The following is a 22051-nucleotide window of genomic DNA, read 5'->3' as shown; positions in this document are numbered from 1 at the left end:
CAAGTCTGAAAATTTTCGCCTTAAAATATTAAATCTTTCTAGTTTCACCGTGTACAAAAGTTTACAGTTTCAGTTTTAGGTTAGCGTTCAAACTTTATAGAATCTGTTAAAACAGCGCCTTCTACAGTTGAATCATGTATCCATTTATTATTTGTAAAGGCTTAAAATGCGACGTTAAACTTCCCATAAGGAGGTTGTTTTCATTTTTCATTAGAGATCCAAAACGGAAAAAGGAAACGTTATTGCACATGTGTGAATGTTTTCTAATAGCAAAGCTACATCGGTCTATCTGCTGAGTCCACCTAAGGGAATCAAACCCCTAATTTTAACGTTGTAAGTCCGTAGATTTACCACTGTACTAGCGAGGTACTTACTGTACATCGATGGTGTTTATTTCCGATCACTTTGTTGTTCCTTCGTCAGGTTCAAACACTATAGTGCTTTGAAGAATATTTATTGAGGGCTTACGTAAGCCCTCAAACATCCCATCCATACATGCACATCATCAAGTTCCGAGCTTCATGAATGCTTATTGGAATATTATGTAAACTTTAAAAATATCCTTTTTTTCATACTGTCCAAAACGTCATCAAGATATCCACGTAAATGAAATTAAAAAATTTGCAAAAGCGATCTATCCATATATAATTCTGCTTTAAATGTGCTCACTAAACCTTATTAGCTCATTCACTTTTTATCTTGTTAATGAATGACGTAGTTTACACAGATAAGAAAAAAGATCGAATAAAATGATAAAATCTATTTACATTAACTAAATCACGACACATTTTCATATCAGATATCTTAAATGCGATCTGAAATGAGTTGTTTTAAATGTAAATAAGAAACCATCATTACGATCCTTTCACTCACGTAACCCTGAACGAACTGTCTTCGACATAACACGTTTCTGTCTCCAGTTCTTTTATCATTCCATGTTGTAAGACATAATTCCATAAATAAAGATGAACATATAATAATTAGCTGAGTATAAATTGTGACGTATTACAGAGAAATAAATTAAATTACCTAGGTGAAAAAAAAAAAACAAATAAATATGAAAAGCAAAGTGCCTCACAGATTTGTTTGTTTTGTTTTTTGAATTTCGCGCAAGGTTACAAGAAGGCTATCTGCACTAGACGGCCTGGCATGGCCTAGCGCGTAAGGCGTGCGACTCGTAATCCGAGGGTCGCGGGTTCGCGCCTGCGGGTTTGAATCCCCGTCTCACACCAAACAGGCTTACCTTTCACCCGTGGAGGCGTTATAATGTTACGGTCAATCCCACTATTCGTTTGTAATAACAGTAGCCCAAGAGTTGGCGGTGGGTGGTGATGACTAGCTACCTCCCCTCTAGTCTTACACTGCAAAATTAGGAACGGCTAGCGCATATAGACCTCGTGCAGCTTTGCGCGAAATTTAAACCAAACCCCTATAACCAGAATTCTTCCGAATGGCGGACTTGTCTTCATCAGGGGTAGATGAACAAAAGTTCACGTTTTAAAAAGCTAGTGTTATACTCTTATATGAGACACAAAATTATGCAAGTGTCATCTGACGAGAATCAGTAGCTTTCTATTCAATGTTTTACGATAGATGTTATAGAAGCAATCATCAAGTTCTGTACAGCACTGAGAAAAGGTAGCAGAGATTTCAGTCTTACCTAAAGTAAAATTTAAAAGTGATAAAATAATGTGTGCATCTTAATTTTTAATTTTTATAACTTCAACAGTTCTGTGGTCCCGTAATGAAAAAATCGTTACACATCAGACGAAAACGCCATTTTTCACGTAAATATCACATAGGGTTAGGTCTTCCAGAAAATATCATCTTCCAAACCAAAAGGAGACAGTACTGATGTAACGATGATGTAACCGATCCCAAAATTATCTTTAAATGACATAAAATTGGTTTTACATTTTTTTCACGACAAATTTTAATGTCTTATACCGTATCTTTACATTAATAAAACGTTTAAACTGCAAATTCTTCCAGTATTTTAATGTATTAATATGTTCATTACTTCACGTGAAAACTAATAAACTTCTGTTTAATCTAAATCTTTATTTACTTAATTCATTCCCTACCCACAAACATCGTGTTTTTACAAACTCCAATAATCATCACAAATTATGCTTGCCACTTTTGGTCCAGTTGCAATATTTCGGTGACTGAACCTAGGCTTACAGTTGATGACTACATTTCCTCTTGACATGTCTGGACATGTTTCAGCAGAGCCACAATTAACGTTATTTATATAAGGGCACGAAAACAAAATAACATTACCATATCTTCCGAAGATATTAATAAACAAGAATGTTCGATCTGATAATGTTAAGGCGTGCGACTCGTAATTTGAAGGTCGCGGGTTCGCATCCCCATCGCGCCAAACATGCTCGCTCTTTCAGCCGTGGGGGCGTTATAATGTGACGGTCAATCCCACTATTCATTGGTAAAAGAGTAGCCCAAGAGTTGGCGGTGGATGATGATGACTAGCTGCCTTCCCTCTAGTCTTACACTGCTAAATTAGGGACGGCTAGCACAGATAGCCCTCGAGTAGCTTTGTGCGAAATTCCAAAACAGACAAACAAACTGATAATGTTAATTGAATATGAGAATGTTTTTCAGTCGATTTCTCTTCCTACAGAAAAATCCCGTTTCTTGTTTTATTCACTGGAAGCATCAATTGGTTTCAGATTGGATCAGTTTTTCTGGTTAAAACTGCCACACCTGCCATGAACTGTCCTTGTCTTTGTTAAAGAAGCCGTGTTTCATCCAAAGAATACGTGAAAATTGTTTGTTAGTTTTGAATTTTGTGCAAAGCTACACGATGGCTATCTGCGCTAGCCGTCCATAATTTTGCAGTGTAAGACCAGAAGGAAACAGCGAGTCATCCCTACAATCCGCCAACGAATAGTGGGATTGACCGTCACGGCTGAAAGGCGAGCATGTTTGGCGCGACAGGGATTCGAACCGCGATTCTCAGACTACGAGTCGAACGCTTTAACTCACCTGGCCATGCTGGGCCAATAGAAGAGTATTAAAAACAATTTTACACTAGAGGTGGCACTCAGTAGAGCGCATATATCCGTTATGCATTGTTTATCACATTCGGCTCTCAAAATATGTTTGCATTATCGAGCTATTTTTGGCAGGACAGTGAAAAATAATATTCTACATAAGTTCCTCAAAATCTGAACTTTGTTGACTAAGTTACCGTACAGAAATGGCATGAAAACTCAGTCACACTGTTAACAGATAGAGAACTTTTTATTTTTATTTTCGTAACCTTCTTTGTGACCTTGACCTTTAACCTTAACGCTCAAAACTCATCAGTCCTAAGTTCGGCCATTTGTCGAAATTCAGTTACCCGTTTATGAGAAATTCTGCTAACTAACTAACACACGCGCGCACAGAGGTCTCAGAAATAATAAACAGCAGATACAGAGAACCGAAGCTCAATCAGAAGCTGTTTGAAATAATACAGGTCAGAAAAGCTAGAAGGTATTTGGTGTTTTAAACATCAACAGCACTTTGTACGATACAAGAATCAGACTGCTAGGTCAGAGATAAGAGAATCAGTCAATAGCATTAAGAGCGATATTGATTGTCACTCTTATAACCCTCCCAAAGCCACAGATTTTGAAGATAATATTCATTTTTTTCTACCACGTAATAATTTTCTACAAATCGGGAAGGAAAAAAAAAAGCTCTTACTTAGACCAAATTTACAAAATCGTTTATATAAACTCTTGTTCACCCAGCAACGAATAAATACCATTGAAGAGAGAAAAAAAATAACATCGACCTTCCTCGCACAAACAAACATTATCCAAAAATCATACGTCATGCGGCCTGTTAACCGTTTATATACTGGCGGCGTGTTTCTCGCGAGTTCGAGAACGATCGATGAGACTCTGAGGTCGCGACTGGTCTAGAGAAATCTATAGCCAATAGTTGTCAACATATTAATATAGAAAAATGTGTCCATATTTCATTGGAAGTGATTCATTTATGTTAAGTCTGAATCGTAAGTCCTGGACTTCAAAAATGCACCACTTGGTCAATACTCACCGCTGTTTAGAGGCAGTCATTGTTTGTTCATTATTGAGCTCACATTATACAGCGGACTATCTGGGTTGTTCCACAGCTGATATCAGTAAGTCTGAGGTCTGGGGACTTATTATGTTGAACAACCACAGGGGCGCATGGGCGTCAAGGGTCAGTTGTTGCTAGTTGTTAAGTGCAATGCTACACGAAGGACTAAATGTACTCTGCCCATTACGCCTATCAAAGTATAAATCCAGACATACCGGTATGTGACTGAGGGGCTTTAGTGTCAGCAAACTTGTTTTTTATTAACACAAAATTGTTCCTTTGTAACAGCTACCTGAAAATATTATATTAATATACTATATTTAAAAAGCGGCATTTTGATATAATATATAACTAGATTCGTCGCGCCAAACATGCTCGCCCTCCCAGCCGTGGTGGGCGTTATAATGTTACGGTCAATCCCACTATTCGTTGGTAAAAGAGTAGCCCAAGAGTTGGCGGTGGGTGGTGATGACTAGCTGCCTTCCCTCTAGTCTTACACTGCTAAATTAGGGACGGCTCGGTGCAGCGGGCCAACAACCTACTCACTTAAATACCTGTTGAAGAATCCGCAAGTGATTGCGGCCATTTGTTCCTTGATGGAATCCAGTGGTGAATGAATGAATGAATATAACTAGATTGAATATATGATATCAATCATTAGAGTACAGGAATTAATACGAATAAGAATTAGGGCATACTTGTAATATTGTTCAAATAAATTATAAAAGTAACTTTACGCGAATCCTTATACATTGTATTCATTTGAAATTAAACACAAAGCAACACAATGGAACATCTGTGAACTGCCTCACCACGGGTATCGAAACCTGGTTGCAAGCGGTGTAAGTCTGGAGACATTCCGCTGTCTCACTGGCGGGCGTGTATATTGTACTTTAATGTTAGCTGTCTTTTGTTCTTCCTTCATGAGCACAGTTGTCATGGTAACATGACTTTCCAAAGTGTACTCTTTTTTTTCGTGATCAAAAGATGTATTTATTTTGTTTATTTTCAGAAATACTGGGTTCAGATTTATCGGTACATTTGCTTTTATTATCAACTTTTTCAAATATTTAAATGAATATGTTTAACTCAAAAATCTTAAATAAGTTTTTGTGTTTTTCATTTCGCGCAAAGCTACACGAAGGCTACCTGCGCTAGCCGTCCCTAATTTAGAAGCGTAAGACTAGAGGAAGGCAGCTAGTCATCACCACCCACCGCCAACTCTTGGGCTACTCTTGTACTAACGAATAGTGGGATTGACCATCACATTATAACGCCCCCACGGCTGAAAGGGCGAGCATGTTTGGCGCGATGGGAATGCGAATCCGCGACCCTCAGATTACGAGTCGCACGCCTTAACACACTTGGCCACGCCGGGCCATTGATTATATATTAAAAAATGTTTTGTCATGTTTACATGGATCTGAACTTGTCTTTTGGTTGAGAGAAACATTCCTAACTTAAGAATCAACGATAAATGGCGAAAATATCTTACACGTAATAGCACTAAAAACTCTAAACACGCACTCGCGAATTTAAAATTTATAAATGTTTTTTTTTTGTTTTAATACTGAATTTTCAATAATTGAAGCACAGAAATTTCTAAAATAATAAATATTTTTTTAGATCACGTAAGGATATTTTTTTACAAATTGGGAAGAAAAAGGAAGACTCTTGTATATATGAAATTATTATTTTATATCACAATCTGTTTAACAATCATAATTGTTAATATCACAATTAACATTTTTTATTATTATGTTTGGGTTATAGAACGATCGATAAGACTCTCACGTCGCGATTTGTCTAGAGAAATCTATATTCAGTGGTTGTCAACGTGTCGGCATAATAAAATACGATAAGACTTCAATGAAATTGATTCAATTAGGTAAACGTACATATGATGTTTTGTGATAAATCTGTACGTGATGGACATCATTTTCGGATTCAACATACAAGAATTACTCTAGATTTGTTTGTTTGTTTTTGAATTTCGCACAAAGCTACGCAAGGGCTATCTTTGCTGGCCGTCCCTAATTTAGCAGTCTAAGACTAGAGGGAAGGCAGCTAGTCATCACCACTTACTGGGCTACTCTTTTACCAACGAAAAGTGGGATTTACCGTCACATTATAACGCCCCTACGGCTGAAAGGGCGAGCATGTTTGGCGTGACCGGTATGCGAACCCGCGACCCTCAGATTACGAATTGCACGCCTTAACGCGCTTGGCCATGCCGGGCCATTACTCTAAAACCTGATAAAAACCATCTGTATAAATATTGTCATGAATTATTTATTTTCTCACACATACATTTTAATAAATTATCGAGCATTCAAATCATTTGGGTTACATTACGAATGTTTTAACTTCTTGAAGAAACGTAGGATCATTATAGTGATAACAAAACTTGAAAATGTGGTCGTTTAACTTTTTTTTTTTTAAATAACTCGTGATTGGATAGATTATTTTCAGATTTTCTTCCCATGATAAGTATAGCACCTACAGTATGTGACAAAATGTTCTGTAAATAAAACAAAATAACAAAATCGTATTGGAATAACTGCTTTTTATTTCTAAATTATTTAAAAGCAAAACAAGTTTTTGGCTCAGTTTGGAGCAGTTTACGCACATACACACACATCAGTTTTTGCAAACTGAAAATATAACAATAATTCTTTTTATTATCTTGAATCATATTTTTAAAAGGGAGATTTATTACAGACATTAAATCAGGAAATTCAATAGATACACTTGAACAAAGACATTCACTTGTCATGTTTGACTGAAAGTGAATCCTTAGTGTAATTTAACAAATCAAAAACAAAGCAAAGAAATCATCTTTAATCCAAGCTTTTTCCTGGAACATGTATGGACTTGTCGTTAACACATGAAATTTCTTGTTCAAAATGTGTTAAGGTGATTCAAAAGATGACTCTTTTGTGTTATAATTTTTGTATTTAACATTTATGGACTGACTTATTAGTTAATGAAAGAATGAAAAAAAAACACTTCAATTTTGATTCATGTCCTTGAACATGAAGTCGTATTCGTGTTTTCTACATCTTTAAAAATTTAATTATACTAAAGAAAATAGATGTTATATTTTTCAGTCTTAAGAAAAATAAGTATCCATTTTTGGGGCTTCACAAAATACTGGATATTATCTTCCTTGACTCTTTTGGGAACTTCGCTATGTTTAGAACGAGATTTCTTTTTCAGTAATAGTTGGAATGAGCTGTGGGACAAAAATTCACGTGGATCTGAAAAAAAGTAACAGAAAAGTAAAACAATAAAAAGAGTCGAACCAAAGATCGGATATAATATTAGAAAAGTAGACGCCAAGTCAGTTCATTTAAAGTTATTACACTCTCACGAAGTGTCACCCACATAACCACCCTCCCTCAGTGTCTCAGCCGTAAGTTTATAATAAAATATCATGTGTATAACTTCCTCTCGTAGTCAGTAAACGTTTTCTTGCATCGTTTGTTTGTTTCGAATTTCGCGCAAAGCTACACGAGGGTTATTTGCACCAGCCGTCCCTAATTTTGCAGTCATCACCACCCACAGCCAACTCTTGGGCTACTCTTTTACTAACGAATAGGATTGACCTTCACATTATAGCGCCCTCTCGCCTGAAAATGCTGGCATGTGTGGTGTGGATTCAAACCCGCAACCCTCAGATTACGAGTCAAGTGTCTTAACCACCTTGGGCCCCGTTTTCTTGAATATCGATATTTTATTTTTCTTCGAAAATATGTTTTTTTTTTTATTTCGCACAAAGCTACTCGAGGGCTATCAGTGCTAGCCGTCCATAATTTAGCAGTGTAAGACTAGAGGGAAGGCAGCTAGTCATCATCACCCACCGCCAACTCTTGGGCTACTCTTTTACCAACGAATAGTGGGATTGACCGTCACATTGTAACGCCCCCACTTAACACACTTGGCCATACCAGGCCAATATAAGTTTCATGCATAGAGAGAAAGTTCGGGCCCAAGACTTTTAAATAACACTCACAAAACATAGCATGTTTTAATGTATATTATAGTATTATAATTCTTCAGTTATGTATATATATCTCAAACACACTCGTTAAACACTGAAAATGTTTTGTAATTATATTCTAAAATGCGTAATTTTATTTTCACAATAAATCTCTGAAAAGGAAAATAGTGTATTAAGCTTAGAAATAGTAATACATGTTTATAAGTTTCTTTCCATGTAAGTCGCGGGCAAATTTTGAAAATACTACAAACTTGAAAGTTTATTTTTGACTAATTCCAAACTAACACGAGAAGTTAAAAAATCAGTATAATATGTTCTAATTCTATTATTATTATATTTCATTACAAATTTACTCACATATTAATTTTACCTTTATTTAACCTTCAGGACAAAAACTGCACAACGAGCAATCTGCGCTGGAAATTGGATTGTTGGAATTCAGTAAATATAAGACCTAAAGATACCGCTGACTCTTGGGGAGTTAACAGAAGAAGTTCTGTTTGTTTTATGACATTAACAGAGATAACAATTCCTGGTAAAATAGGTTTCTTCAAATACGTACTCAATTTCCAACAAACGTTACGTAATTGGGTGTTAGTATTTGCAGGTTAAGATACTTTCTCGCTTGCTCGTAAAAAATAAATTTTTACAGTAGGATATTTGTACATTTCTATGTGAGAAAAATTAATACATTTACCTTTGAAATAATGTATAACGAAAGAGGGCGCTGTTCTGGGAATATTACTATGTGTAGCTTAGTTAAATAGGCACTATTTAAGTAAAACATGAAGTCGTTTCCACTCAGCATTTTACAGAATAAAAGTTCTATGGGGTGTGGAAGTTTGACTCCAATGTTTAAACTAACGTTTTGTTTTCTTAAGCGTTATAAATTATTCATTAGCCAACGTGCTTCACAAAGACATGACATGAAGCATGATTCTGTTTAGTCGCTGATGTGTTTCAGTCTCAGTTCCTTTTTTTAAATAGCTTATTTTACATTAAAAGTGTATGTAGGCATCTTCTATTTGAAACGTGCTACTGGAACAAAAGAAAATAACCTCAAGGTATCACAAACCTTTTGACGTGTTTGTCTCATTAGTTCTAATCAAAAACATGTTAACCAGATCATTTTGAAGTTAAAGTTTTTAAAGTACGTTACAACACATAAAGAACAAAGTTAAGACTCACTTATAAGTTGGAGATCTCGGTTTCGTACATGTAGGAGACGGAGAATCAGAACTAAGAAAACAGTTGATAGAAAGTATAGGCTTTGTTAGTTAGTGCATTTTTTACATATTACAATATGTTCATCTCTAGCTATAATAAGTCACCATTTATTACTTTGTTTCACCGAGTCTAAAAAACATGTAAAAACATTCCTCCTAAATTGGTTGCTTAACCAATGAAGACAACTTATTCGTTCAATTAGATAATTCTAAAAGGCGGGAGTGAGTGCGTGTTACAAAAAAGAACCTTGGAATTAAAACATAATTCATCATTTATCCGTTCAATTACTACCTACAAGCACAAAAATAAGACTCGAACTAAGGATTAGTTATAAAATGTATTTATGTACATAGCATAAAATATTTTTAAATGTGACTTTTTCTAAATATTATGATACGCTTCTTTGTCATATATGTATGTTTGTACTTCAAAACTTTCTTACCTATATTGGTACAGAGTCCTCTGGCGTTGAATCTGGACTTGATGTCTTTTGACGTATTTCTCGCTTTCTTCTGCCAAGAAATTCCGATCCCATCCTTTTGCCCCAAAAGCTAGAACCAATTCCCTTGTCCAATAGTTCTGGTCCTCCAAGTTGGGTTTCGTGATCAGATGTTAAGCCTAAACCAGTAGTATCATTCTCAAAAATATCCAAACGTTTGCCTAGGAATTCTGATCCTATCCGCTTGTTTTGACGTTTTGGAAACAAGTAATTTGTAACCGTATCTTCGATGCCATCCAAACGTTTTCCTAGAAATTCGGAACCCATTCGCTTACCCAGAAATTCGGAACCCATCTTTTTGTTTACAAATGCGGAATTCATTACATTGCCGGCTTTATTAGAAATTGATCTCTTGCCCAAAAATTCGGAACCCATTACAAAGTCAGGGCGTGATAATTTTTTAAGGTTTTCTCTCTTGACGCCATTTCCAGGAAAACTATAGAGAAACGATGACAGCCCTACTCCATAGTCCGGACGTAGATGTCTCAAAATACGATGAAATGGTTCGAGAGTGTATATAGTTGAATAAAGACTGTCGTTGCTTGAATCAAATAATATGCCTAAAAAGACAAACAAAATAGAACAGAAAATTATTTATTTTTGTTTCCTTTTTCAAATCGTCACCTTGTCGCTCACATGATTCCAGTGATCAGGCTCGAAACTAAAGAATTCTAGCCTGACTGTTCTTTATTTAAAATTGGTTACTATTGTAAATCGAATAGAAGAATTAATACTGAATAGCGAGAAATCCGCTTAAGTAAAAAAAAAATGTATCTTAAGACGGCTGATGTGTGTATTAAAACTTTTATTTAAATAAAGTAAAGAACAACATGTCGACCTTCTCAGGTCATCTTCAGGTTAACAAAGAGAGTTTGCAATTGACCGTTGCCGGGCACATGTCTTAAGGACGAGAGTACAAACGGCTACTGGATTGTAGGGGGCGCTGTAGTATATGTTAGGTTAATAACCTCTCGTCCCTAAGACATGTGCCCAGTAACGGTCAGTTGCTGAAGATGACCTGAGAAGGTCGAAACTTTGTTCTCTACTTTATTTTAATAAAAGAAGTTTTCATACCCACATCAGCCGTCGTTAGAAACAGAAACACAGATAGTCATAGTCTTCATGGCTGAAGGGCATATCGCAGCTCGAACCTTGAATCCTCATAGTTTCAGTCGGCTCGCGATTCTGTAGCGTTACCACAGCAGTAATGGTAGAGAAGCAACAAATGTTCTTTAGTCACACCCACATAAACAAATAGACACTTTCTTGTGCTCGTGAGGAAGCAAGAGTAAACACAATACTACGAAGTAGTGTACATTTCCACCCACTCACACCTTCACACAGCTAAACTTTGTTCATTTACAGATCACGTAGTTAGGACTACTCGTGATTGTAAGATAAAGCACACTTAGTTCGATTTAGTCTTAGTGATGAGATTAGAATTACTGAAAACGAAACTCTTTCGTCGTTTGTGTCCTCTTCATTTTGAAGTCGAGAAACAATAACGTTTTCAGGTAAGAAACAAAAGCCATTTAAGTGAAAACGATTGCTCTAATCTGAATCCAGATTTATATCATTATTTTGAGAGCTATTCTTGATATTTTGTAATCATAAAAAAATAAATTAATATTTAATAAAAAAATAATTAATAAGCAAGAATAACAATTAAACCTTGAAGAAGTGGAAATAACAAAAATACAAACTGATATCTTTCTAATTTGTTTTCACAAGATCGGTATAAATTTTAAGTTATATCTAAATCATAAAAAAATGATTAACCACTTGCCTTGTCCATCGTCTGGCCGAATCCTCTCTCTGGATTGCGTCATAACCACGCCACTAATCACGAGATAAAGAAAGAGCTGTATGCATCGACAGCCAAAACATACAGCCATGATGACACTAGGTTATCTGGAAGTTATAAAATTTGGACCTGACATTATGATGTAAAACATTTAGCTTCCTACCAAGATTTCAAAATATAACAGTGAATATTGAAATACAGAAGAAAACGTACGTTTACGCGACTTAATCTCTAAAGAAAATAAACGGTATTTTCTAAATAATTTGTTTTCACTCATAAAATACGGTGGAGAATTAAGTGAAAATAAAATAATTAGATATTTGTACATTTTAACAGTTTTAACTCATTTTTAGATATGCCCGGCATGGCCAGGTGGGTTAAGGCGTTCGACCTCGTAATCTGTTGGTAAAAGAGTAGCCCAAGAAATGGCGGTGGGTGGTGATGACTAGCTGCCTTCTCTCCAGTTTTACACTGCTAAATTAGGGACGACTAGCGCAGATAGCCCTCGAGTAGCTTTGCGCAAAATTAAAAGACAGAACAAACAAACAATTTTCAGATATATCGTTGATGCGTTTTATGCCCCCCCCAGTGGCTCAACGGTATGTCTGTGGACTTAGAACGCTAAAAACCGGGTTTCGATACCCGTGGTGGGCAGAGCACAGATAGCCCATTGTGTACCTTTATGCTTAATTCAAAACAACAACAATGATGCGTTTTATTGCTAACATAACAGAAAGATATCTCTCATTTAGCAGCAAAAGAGACAAGAGAAAAGTTGTCTCATTACTGTGAAATGGAAAAACCGTGTATAGTGTTATAAAATATCCATTTTTGAGTTTTGCTATACGCCCCACATACCACCGCAATTTTATACATTTGAGTTCTCAGTAAAATATTTAGGAGGTAAATATGGAGGATTAATGCTAAAATGCAAAGTTCGATACCTGTATTACATGAAGCGAAGATAGCTCATGGGGCACGAGATCTGGTGCGGGCTGATAATTAAGGCGCTCGACTTTCAACCTGCGAATCTTGGGTTCGAGTCCCTGTTATCAAACATGTTCACCCTTTTAGCATTGGGGGTGTCATAATTTGACGATCAGTTCTACTGTTCATTGGTAAAAGGATGACTCAACAATTGGTGGTGGATAGTATTGACTAGCTGTCTTTCTTATAGTTTATCACTACCAAATTAGGAACGATTATCTCAGATAGCTCGCGAGTAGCTTTGGTGAATCTCAGAATAAACCGAGCCAAATTTAGAGGCGCTTTTGCACCTTACAACAGAGAAGTCGACGAACAAAAACGAGCAATAAGCGCGTGAAGTGCACGTTAAAATTTTGGGTGACCTGAAATGTAATACTGAAACAGACCCACTGAAACCGAAAATATGAAATAAAGAGCAGTTGACGCGATTTTTACAAAACGGAAAAAAAAGGAGAAAAACGTTTCCTTCTTGCTTTTCGAGATAGTAAGTTTAAATTAAATCAAAATAATGATAAGAGTTTCTTCGCTTCATTAGCATATATTTGGACCACAACTCTAGGAGCAGTTGCCTGAGTTCAAAGATCTCTTCCCTCTGTTTCTCCTGGTTTGTGACTAGATTGTATAAAACGACTCCAGATATTAAACTGGATTTACTTTCCGGACTCAGTTTTTAGTGTTCATTATTCACTAGCTCATTTCTCACGATTATTTAACAGCGTCTGGTCATCCGAATGTACTTCAGATCCTTGACCAACAGTTGGTAAATAGTGACCTCAGCATTGATGGTAATAGAATAATAGGTTTAGAAAATACTATAAATATTCAGAAATATTCATCTGTACAACAGAAATGATTATATTTTTTACAAAGATCTACCGAGAGAAGATTTCAGAATTACAAACCATCGTAAAAAGGTGTAGTTAGAGCGGCTAGATAAAATTTAAATTACAAGAATATATAATACACAAGGATAAGGCGTACAGATAGTTGACAAAGTTCGTTTATTAGGATCGATTTTTTTTTTTCCATTTCGTGCAATGTTTCACTGGATTTATTGTTTATCTTGTAACAGCTACGGTCCCCTAAACTTATTCACGATATGTTTTCAGAATCAGTTCCCCCAAGGTGAGCACAGCGCATAAATGAAAACAATAACAGTTTAATTGGAATTTTTAAACTGAAGGACCCTCTTTGCGTAATTAGACTTGAAGGTCAACCCTTAAGATTCAGGTATATATATATATACGTTCCTAACTTTAAACCACTGTTCAAAGTGAAGATAGCCAATCATCAACATTTATCGTGACAAGTTCTACGGACGGAAAAACGGAGTTGGTTCTTATTTTAATAATACCCCAACAGCTGAAAGCGCGAACGTATTCAGGGGGAACGTAAACAGCGAGAATGATACATCGTTTCGTTTCTGAAAGTGAGACCTGATCGCTTTCGACGTATAAGATATTAGTATTTTTAAAATGCAAGTACATCCAATTAAATAATCGGATTTATGATACTAGCTCTCTCTGGTGTTAAATACAAATAGCTCATTACAAATATAATGGCGTTCCTGATGTTTTACTAATGTTAAGTTTTAGTTATTTGATCTTGGAATTTTCAAATGTTTATTTAGTCTCGGTTTTCCTTTAAATTCAATGTCTTTAAAGCTTATATCGTGTTGTTTTTTAATCATATCTTTATTTACGTTCAAACGTTTTTATTTTTCAGTGGTATCATGTCTCAATCCTTCCGACCCCTCGATTTATAGCCGCACGTGCTGCAACGTCTGGTCCAGGACTATAACAATAACAAAACAGAGAAAGATGAACAGTCAAATTTATATGAAGTCAGGCTTATACATAAGTTTATCTTAAAGAAATTCCTGCAAGTGTACGCAAAGACTACTGCACATAGCCGCTCCTAATTTCTGAGGTGATAGGTCAGAGGTAAGGTATCACCCCCCTTCAGTGGCACAGCTCTTTATGTAGTTTTGTGCTTAAAAACAAACACCAACAAGGTAAGGTAACTAGTCAGCAGTCCCTACTTCTTCCCTTGGGCTTCCTTTGTCTGATTGAATACTGGTATTTGACTGTCACTCTTATAATTCACTCACTGCTGTACAATACGTAGTGCTCTTTGGGAACAGCAGTCCGAGAACGCTAACCTCTAAGCCACACTTTGTTCAGTAGTAATGATAATTCTAAACTTGCTTGAAATAATATTTATTGTTGTTTCTTTAGTGGAAAAAGTGTTATTTTATGTTCGGTTTATTTCTAATTTCGCGCAAAGCCACACGAGGGCTATTTGCGCTAGTCGTCCCTAGTTTAACAGTGTAAGGCTAGAGGGAAAACAACTAGTCATCTCCACCCACCACCAACTCTTGGGCTACTCTTTTACCAACGAATAGTGGGATTGACCGTCACATTATAACGCCCCCACTGCTAAAAGGGCGAGCATGTTTGGTGTGACGGAGATTCGAACCCGCGACCCTCGGATTACGAGTAGAGTGCTTTATCCACCTGGTCATAAGGGGCGGTGGCTTTTAAGTACGAGACCATAAATCAGACTTTAATTAAGTATTTCAAATTTGTTTTTATAATTCACCAACTGAAACGTATGACCACATTTAAAGTGTAATTTTATGCAATTTTATGCTATAATTTTAGTGTTTTTAATTCCGAATTTTGGATTTCCATTTATTTGAACAACCTTTTTTTTAAGTGTAGACAATAATCATAGATTCTATTTAAATTTCCTAAATGCGTTATTTTAATAATATATATATATATATACACATATGTATATTACAACCATAAATTTTAAGCCATAAACAAAACACATTAAAATTAAACAAAATACGCTGCATATTTTTGAAAAGGTTCTAGGGTACAAGCTACAACGTGGGATTATGAAATGTATCCTAGGTTTTGGAGGTGAATGATGAAGTAGGACCCACTTTGTGGTGGGGATACACTGTCTATCAGTCTTAACCTCCATTTCGCTAGTCTCACACAAGAAGAATAGAAATTAGAAAAGCGAGATGTGGGTGCTCAAGTCTTCAACGCCCCACATCTGTATCACCATTCACTGTCTGCAGACAGTTGTGGGAAGGTGGCTGCTCTTCCAAGTTAAATTAAAATAAGAAAAAGGAAAACATGAAAAGATGAAAAATAAATAATTAACATCTAGCGTATGTTAATGAATTAGTAAGCTGTCTTAATGACATAAATGAATAGTCTATGAAACATTAAATATCGTCCACTGGCCGAACAAATAAATGTACAAGAAAACAAAGCTGAATTAACAGTGTTTTAAATTACCATAGCAACCAAAAGTGATGAAAACTTCCATTATAAACGGAAAAAAATATACAAAATAACGAAACAGAAACATAACTGATTAAATGTAAAATTTGAAACATGCAAACATTAAACTATCCTATAAGCTTTAGTTTACTACTTCTGGCTTTTCTCTCTCGTATCAACTGAGAGACTTTCCGAATAAGGATGTTCATCTACAGTACAGTTTTCGTGAGGTAAGTGAAATCGTACGTGATTAAGGGTAACGTAATCGTTAGTTTAACCTGAAACACACCCTTTTAAAGTGTATTTTCAGGAACTGACTTGTCGAGTCTTTAAAATAATAAATTTTGATCTTCTATTAGGGCGTGTTGTTTACTAATTGAAACACGTGTATTCCGGAAGTTGGTAAAAGCTTTTATTGCAGTGAAAAGTAACGTTTCTATTGAGTGAAATTATCTAATGTTTTCCATACGTTCGTCTCGCTTTACATCAGTTCAAAACACAGATACTACATCTAGTAAGTTACGTATCCATTCTTAGAAACAAGTTTCGTGGCTGATGTCAAATAAATGTCATTTTTGATCTAAATGAGTTTATGGTAGCTGTCAGACGTATTCCTCAGCTAATGATCTAGTTTGTTATATGTTAAATTAATAACAAAGTTTTAGCAAATTCAAAACGAGTATGTCATTTCTAATTAAGTACGAAGGTTAAAAATCGCCTGTGTGCTCTGTAAACAAAGATAGAATAATATATTTTATCTTTATAAATCCTCGGTCTGTTTTGTATAAAACGTACAAACACAGTTCTGGAAACAAGAGATTAGCGCGCTCAACACAATAACGAAAGAAATCGGTTCTTCTGAAACATGCGAACATTGTAAATACTGTCGTCTAAATTACATTAGGGAATTATCTTTGTCTTTAAAAATACTTCCTAATATTTGGTTGAAATTTAGGCTAAATAGTTTGTGATACTAAAACTCTTGGTTGAAGATCGTTTACTTCGACTATATAAAAATAATTTTATTGTGTGCTAACTGTTAACAAAAACTTTCCTCAGTGAATTAGTGGTAGGTTTGTGGACTTACAACTGTAAACAAGTGTGTTGAAAGAGTACAGTCTTGTACAGAAAAACTAGCGCAATTCTAGTATGTTGACTTAACTGCAAGACCAGCCAGAGTTCCCACCTTAATATGTTGACTTAACTGCATGACCAGCCAGAGTGACCACCTTAGTATGTTGACTTAGCTAAAAAACCAACCAGAGTGACCACCTCAGTGTATTGACTTAACTGCAAAACCAGCCAGAGTGACCATCTCAATATGTTGACTTAACTGTAAGACCAGCCAGAGTGCCCGCCCACCTTAGTATGTTGACTTAGCTACAAAACTAACCAGAGTGACCACCTTATTATGTTGACTTAACTACAAGACCAGTCAGAGTGCCCACTTTGATATGTTGACTTAACCTCAAGACTAGCCTGAACGACTATCTTAGTATGTAAACTTAACATCAAGATCAACCTGATGACCATCTTAGTATGCTGGCTTAACTGCAAGACTAGCCAAAGTAACCACCTCAGTATGTTAACTAACTAGCGTGACCACTAAGTATGCTTATATCATCACATTTTGATAAACGAATTACAATATTCAAGGATTTCCAACAAAGAATGTAAGTTCACATATATGTTACTTTCAATTAAGCCTAAAAACTGAGGGTTAATTTTACGTATCTTTAGAGCTTTCTGCTTCTGTACAATTTATGTGTTATTGTTTCCAGAAGTTACACGAGAAATATTTACAAATAGTTGTCCACAATTTCAGTTATCGGATTAAAGGGAAAGCATCTAGTCATGAACATCCACTGCCAACACTTGGGCTGTTCTAATCTGCCCTGATTTTATTGTCATTTACAGCGCACCCATGGCCCCAAATATTTGACGACAACGAAACATGAGCCACAAACTTGTTATTACCTTTGAAAAATCATGTACAGATTTGTGAGAAACATCACCCTAGCGGTGCTTTTATGAACGAATAACTCTAGTTTTATCGTATTGGACAGAGCGCAGTCTTGCCCATCGTGTGGTTTCACTGATTAACATTTAAACGTATGAGAAGAAATAGCTTTCCATAACAGATTTAAGAATCACACTTAAGCCTGTAACATGTATTCCGTCCTCAGGTTTTCACCAGCAAAAGGTGCTTCAGACGACAATTAAAATAACAGAACATAACCTCCACATACAAAGTCATATTTCTTGAACCGCAAACACAGCTATAGTTTCCAAATACTCTCTCCATATACCAACCTGTTGTGTTAAGGTCGTTTTCAACTGTGGTAATGTGGCATTAATATGGAGTTTAGATGTGCTAAAGTTGTGTTAAGATATATAAAATATTTTACTAGAATAGTCCTTAGGTGTTTTAACTTAGTACTAAGATATATTAAACGTTGTAAAAGCATAGTATTTAGGTGTCTTAAATAGATACGTAAAAACACAGAAGTTAATATCTGGTGCTTGAATCACACTGTAGATAATACCCGCTAATTTAATGTATGAAACTTTACTTCAGTAGCAGATGATTTTGTGTACAGATGTAATGGATTATTAATAATGGCTTCATAAGTAGATATTTCGTGTTCATCAGCTTATTTAGGCACTTCATAGATCTGAAAAACCTAGTAATTAGTCGTAGTACTTTTGCTGGGTATACAAGACTTTGGTTTTAATAATAATTGTTTAGTTTATTTGAGACTTGATATTTTATTGTTGTTTTAGGTTTGAAGACATAAATGCGTTGTGTTTGCAATTACATTATTGTTTAGGCTTCACCAATATTTTTGACTTCACGTTACTCGAATCTTCGATATTTTTCTTGTTATCCAAGTGACTGTTGTTGCAGGCCTGGCATGGCCAGATGAGTTAGGGCGTTTGACTCGTAATCTGAAAGTTGCGGGTTCGAATACCAGCCACAACAAACATGATCGCCCTTTCAACCGTGAGAGCGTTATAATGAGACGGTTAATCTCACTATTCGTAGGTAAAAAAGAAGCCCAAGAGTTGGCGGTGGATGGTGATGACTAGCTGCCTTCCCTCTAGACTTACACTGCTAAATTAGGAAGGCTAGTGCAGATAGCCCTCGAGTAGCTTTGCGTGAAATTCAAAAAACAAACAGACTATTGTTGCCTCACAGCGCCGCTCGCATAGTTTAGAGAAAGTTCGAAGCCTCAATGAACAACATATAAATATAGGCCACCTAGCGAGCGCAAGTGCAATTCCGTCAGAAAAGTGGTTAACGAAAGAAAACATTAAGTTATGCAGTGTGTGTGTGATTAGCCATAACTGGCGATATTTTAAAGTGAATTTCACAGTTTGATAGAAATAAGGAAAGTAATTTGATTTGTCAATGTAATTGAACCTGTCTGTGTGGACTTTTGACCAGAAAGGAGAATTATTTGGGGTTTCATACACAACTTTAATATTCAATGTTGTGAAGAATTTTATTACCGTATGACTTGTTTTAAATATATTAATTTAAAAGAAGTGGATCCTGTACTTTTCGTTATTGTTTATATTTATCGGCAAGTCAAAGACACCTGCTACAAAAGATTGTCCTCTCCAACTCATCAAGGGCGGATTTAACGGGCCTATCTTTAGCCCGGGCCACGCTTTTTATTTTAGCTCACTAGGTATTTAGGCTTACATAGGCCCTTATCACTCATTTACATAAACCCTGCCAATATTTAATAGGTCCATCTTCATCTCTGAATCACACTTAGGCCTGTGGCAAGTATTCCGTTCTCAAGTTTTTACCAGAGACAGTTATTTCAGATGATAATTAAAATAACAGAACATAGCCTACACATGTAAGGTCAACGAACAAAAATAAACAGTAAGCACGTGAATTACAATATTTAACACTCCTACGAAAAGACGTTTCTAGTCCTGATTTCTCCAAGCCCGTTCCCCTGGCTGTGGTTTCGCTAGATAGTAGATAGGGACAGTGGGAATCTCGTTAATCCATTCATTAATGGATTTAAATGGCAATTTCATTTAAATACAAAATTATTAGCCTAATATTAATAACCTTTCAAATTGCTCTGGGGCCTATTAGGCCCCACTTTTCGTAGGAGTGTTAAGGGTTTCCGACAAAGAATGTAACTTCACATATATTTTACTTTTAATTAAGCCTAAAACCTGACGGTAAATTTTACGTATGTCTAGCGCTTTCTGCTTCTATACAGTTTTTGTGTATTTTTTTCAGTATAAGACTGATTTGGCAAACGTTTCAGAACGCTCCGCGTTTCGGTGGCGAACCGCTGGGCCCATTGTCACCAAACCTTTGTTTTATCCTAATGACACCCGAAAGTGACGTACCCTCTTTATATCAAACCTCGCACTTTGAACTGATATGCCAGCTAGTATGAACTAAAACGTAGTTGAATAGTAAACTAATTAAAGTTATTCTTGCATCGAACGACTTGAAAGAGTTCTATGTACGTTTCAAATATGTCTGATAGATTAATCTCCTTATAGCGTTTGCAGAAGTAAAGTCAATATGGCATACAACTTCGAAATTATCTGATACGAGAATGTTTTTTTGAAAAATAACAGAATTTATTGATTTTAATTTTTAAGTAAGTAATATTCAAAACTTGTTTTAAAGAATCTACTTGAAACATCAAAAACACTCGTAAAGGACTCCTGCCCTAAATTAAACGTCCCAAGAAGATATTTAGATGTTTATAAGAGAGAGAATCCCGAGTGACATCAATAAATGCACTGGACCCAGAATGAGAATCCCAGCGCTCTTAAGAGTACAATGGTAATCAGTTGAAATATACATAACACTAAAATGACCTTTAACGAAGGTATTAGAGTTATAATTCAATGCTTAATCTCATTAATATAACAGCCGGTGTGGGTCTCAATATAACTATTAATGTAGTTTGAGAACACATTCTTATTGTATTGAATGCAATGCAGATGTACTACAAACTTGTTTAAAAGAAGGATCTCAGTGATATGAAACGAACCCTAATTTTTACAACGCTAAAAACAGTGTTTCGATACCCTTACGAAGATATCCTATTGTGTAGCTTTGTGCTTAACAATATATAAACAAAACCTGAAATCTTCTAACCTTAAAGAAACTTTCAGTGACTTTAAAACACTGTCTGTAGACATGTCTGTGAAATATACTTCAGTAATTTTAAACGAATTACAACTAAACATGTCTGATAAAAAAGGTTTCAGTGTGTTGAACGTGCTATCTCTAAGCCAGAGATGGAAGCTTTTCATTGGCTCGAAACGAACCATCTCTTAAAAACATCTGAAAGTCTTTTAAACTAATACATTATTAATATTATTATAAACCTATGTTTTAGCTTAACTACACTTTGGAAGTGCAGAGAAGTTTTGTTTAACGCGTTTGTTATTTCAGTAGAATATCGTGTTTAACGAAGTTACTATTTGTGCTTACCTTGTTGTTTATCTGTCTCAATCTTCAACAATTAATACTTTAAATCTATAGCCAGCGGAAGTTAGGGTTTCAAACTCTCTTGGTAACTCTGCTATTCTACTGGTCAGTGGTACGGTTCACTTTTATACTGACTTTTAGGAGAGGGGGCGAGATCAGCAAGGTAACCTACACTGTATGGCGTCAGTACATAAAGGTGGTACTAGAAGGGAATGGACCAATGGGAGCTACCAGTGCTGTTCAAAGGTTTCCTCCTCCGTGAGTCCTTATTGTTAGTGAAACTTCGCGTGACTTTAAGATCATCTAACTAAAATTCTCATAATATTTTCAATTACACACGTTCCTTATTTTTACGTTTTGATATGTGGTTTTTATTATAAATTAATCATTTATTTTTATTTTCCGTTATTTATGTTTCATTTTCTCCTCACAGTTACTCTCTCTCCTTCTGTTGACTTTGCTAGATCTTTCTCTTCGAATTCACTTGTTGTATTATTTTCTTCTTGATTGGTTGTCTTAACTCTGTTTCGGGTTTTCCATAATTTTTTAAAATTTATTCTTTCTCATATTATATTTGTTTTCTTAATTTTTCTAGCTTGATATTACAATTAATTAAAGATTATTCCCTCTTAACTTACTCTTGTCTTTC

The 22051-nt window shown here is 35.6% G+C and overlaps 1 protein-coding gene across 3 annotated transcripts in view; it reads right to left on the bottom strand.

The window, feature by feature from the left end:
* Positions 1-6758: 6758 nt before the first annotated feature.
* LOC143250280 (uncharacterized) overlaps positions 6759-22051 on the bottom strand; it is a 30224-nt gene continuing 14931 nt past the window's right edge. Inside the window, exons 1-5 of one of the 3 annotated variants that reach the window (XR_013028122.1) lie at positions 21406-21537; positions 11611-11735; positions 9768-10384; positions 9287-9337; positions 6759-7355 (exon numbers count right to left, since the gene is read on the bottom strand). Coding sequence is in view for 1 of the 3 variants with exons in the window: in XM_076500742.1 (XP_076356857.1) it covers positions 9768-10384; positions 11611-11719 (726 nt within the window). In the remaining 2 variants the exon portion in view is untranslated. Of the gene's footprint in view, positions 7356-9286; positions 9338-9767; positions 10385-11610; positions 11736-21405; positions 21538-22051 lie in introns of those variants that run through there. The other 2 variants (XR_013028123.1, XM_076500742.1) reach the window with 2 other exon arrangements.

The sequence above is a fragment of the Tachypleus tridentatus genome, chromosome 5, assembly GCF_004210375.1.
Source record: "Tachypleus tridentatus isolate NWPU-2018 chromosome 5, ASM421037v1, whole genome shotgun sequence".
Classification (NCBI taxonomy): Eukaryota; Metazoa; Arthropoda; class Merostomata; order Xiphosura; family Limulidae; genus Tachypleus; species Tachypleus tridentatus.
This window is presented reverse-complemented; position numbering and strand designations above follow the sequence as displayed.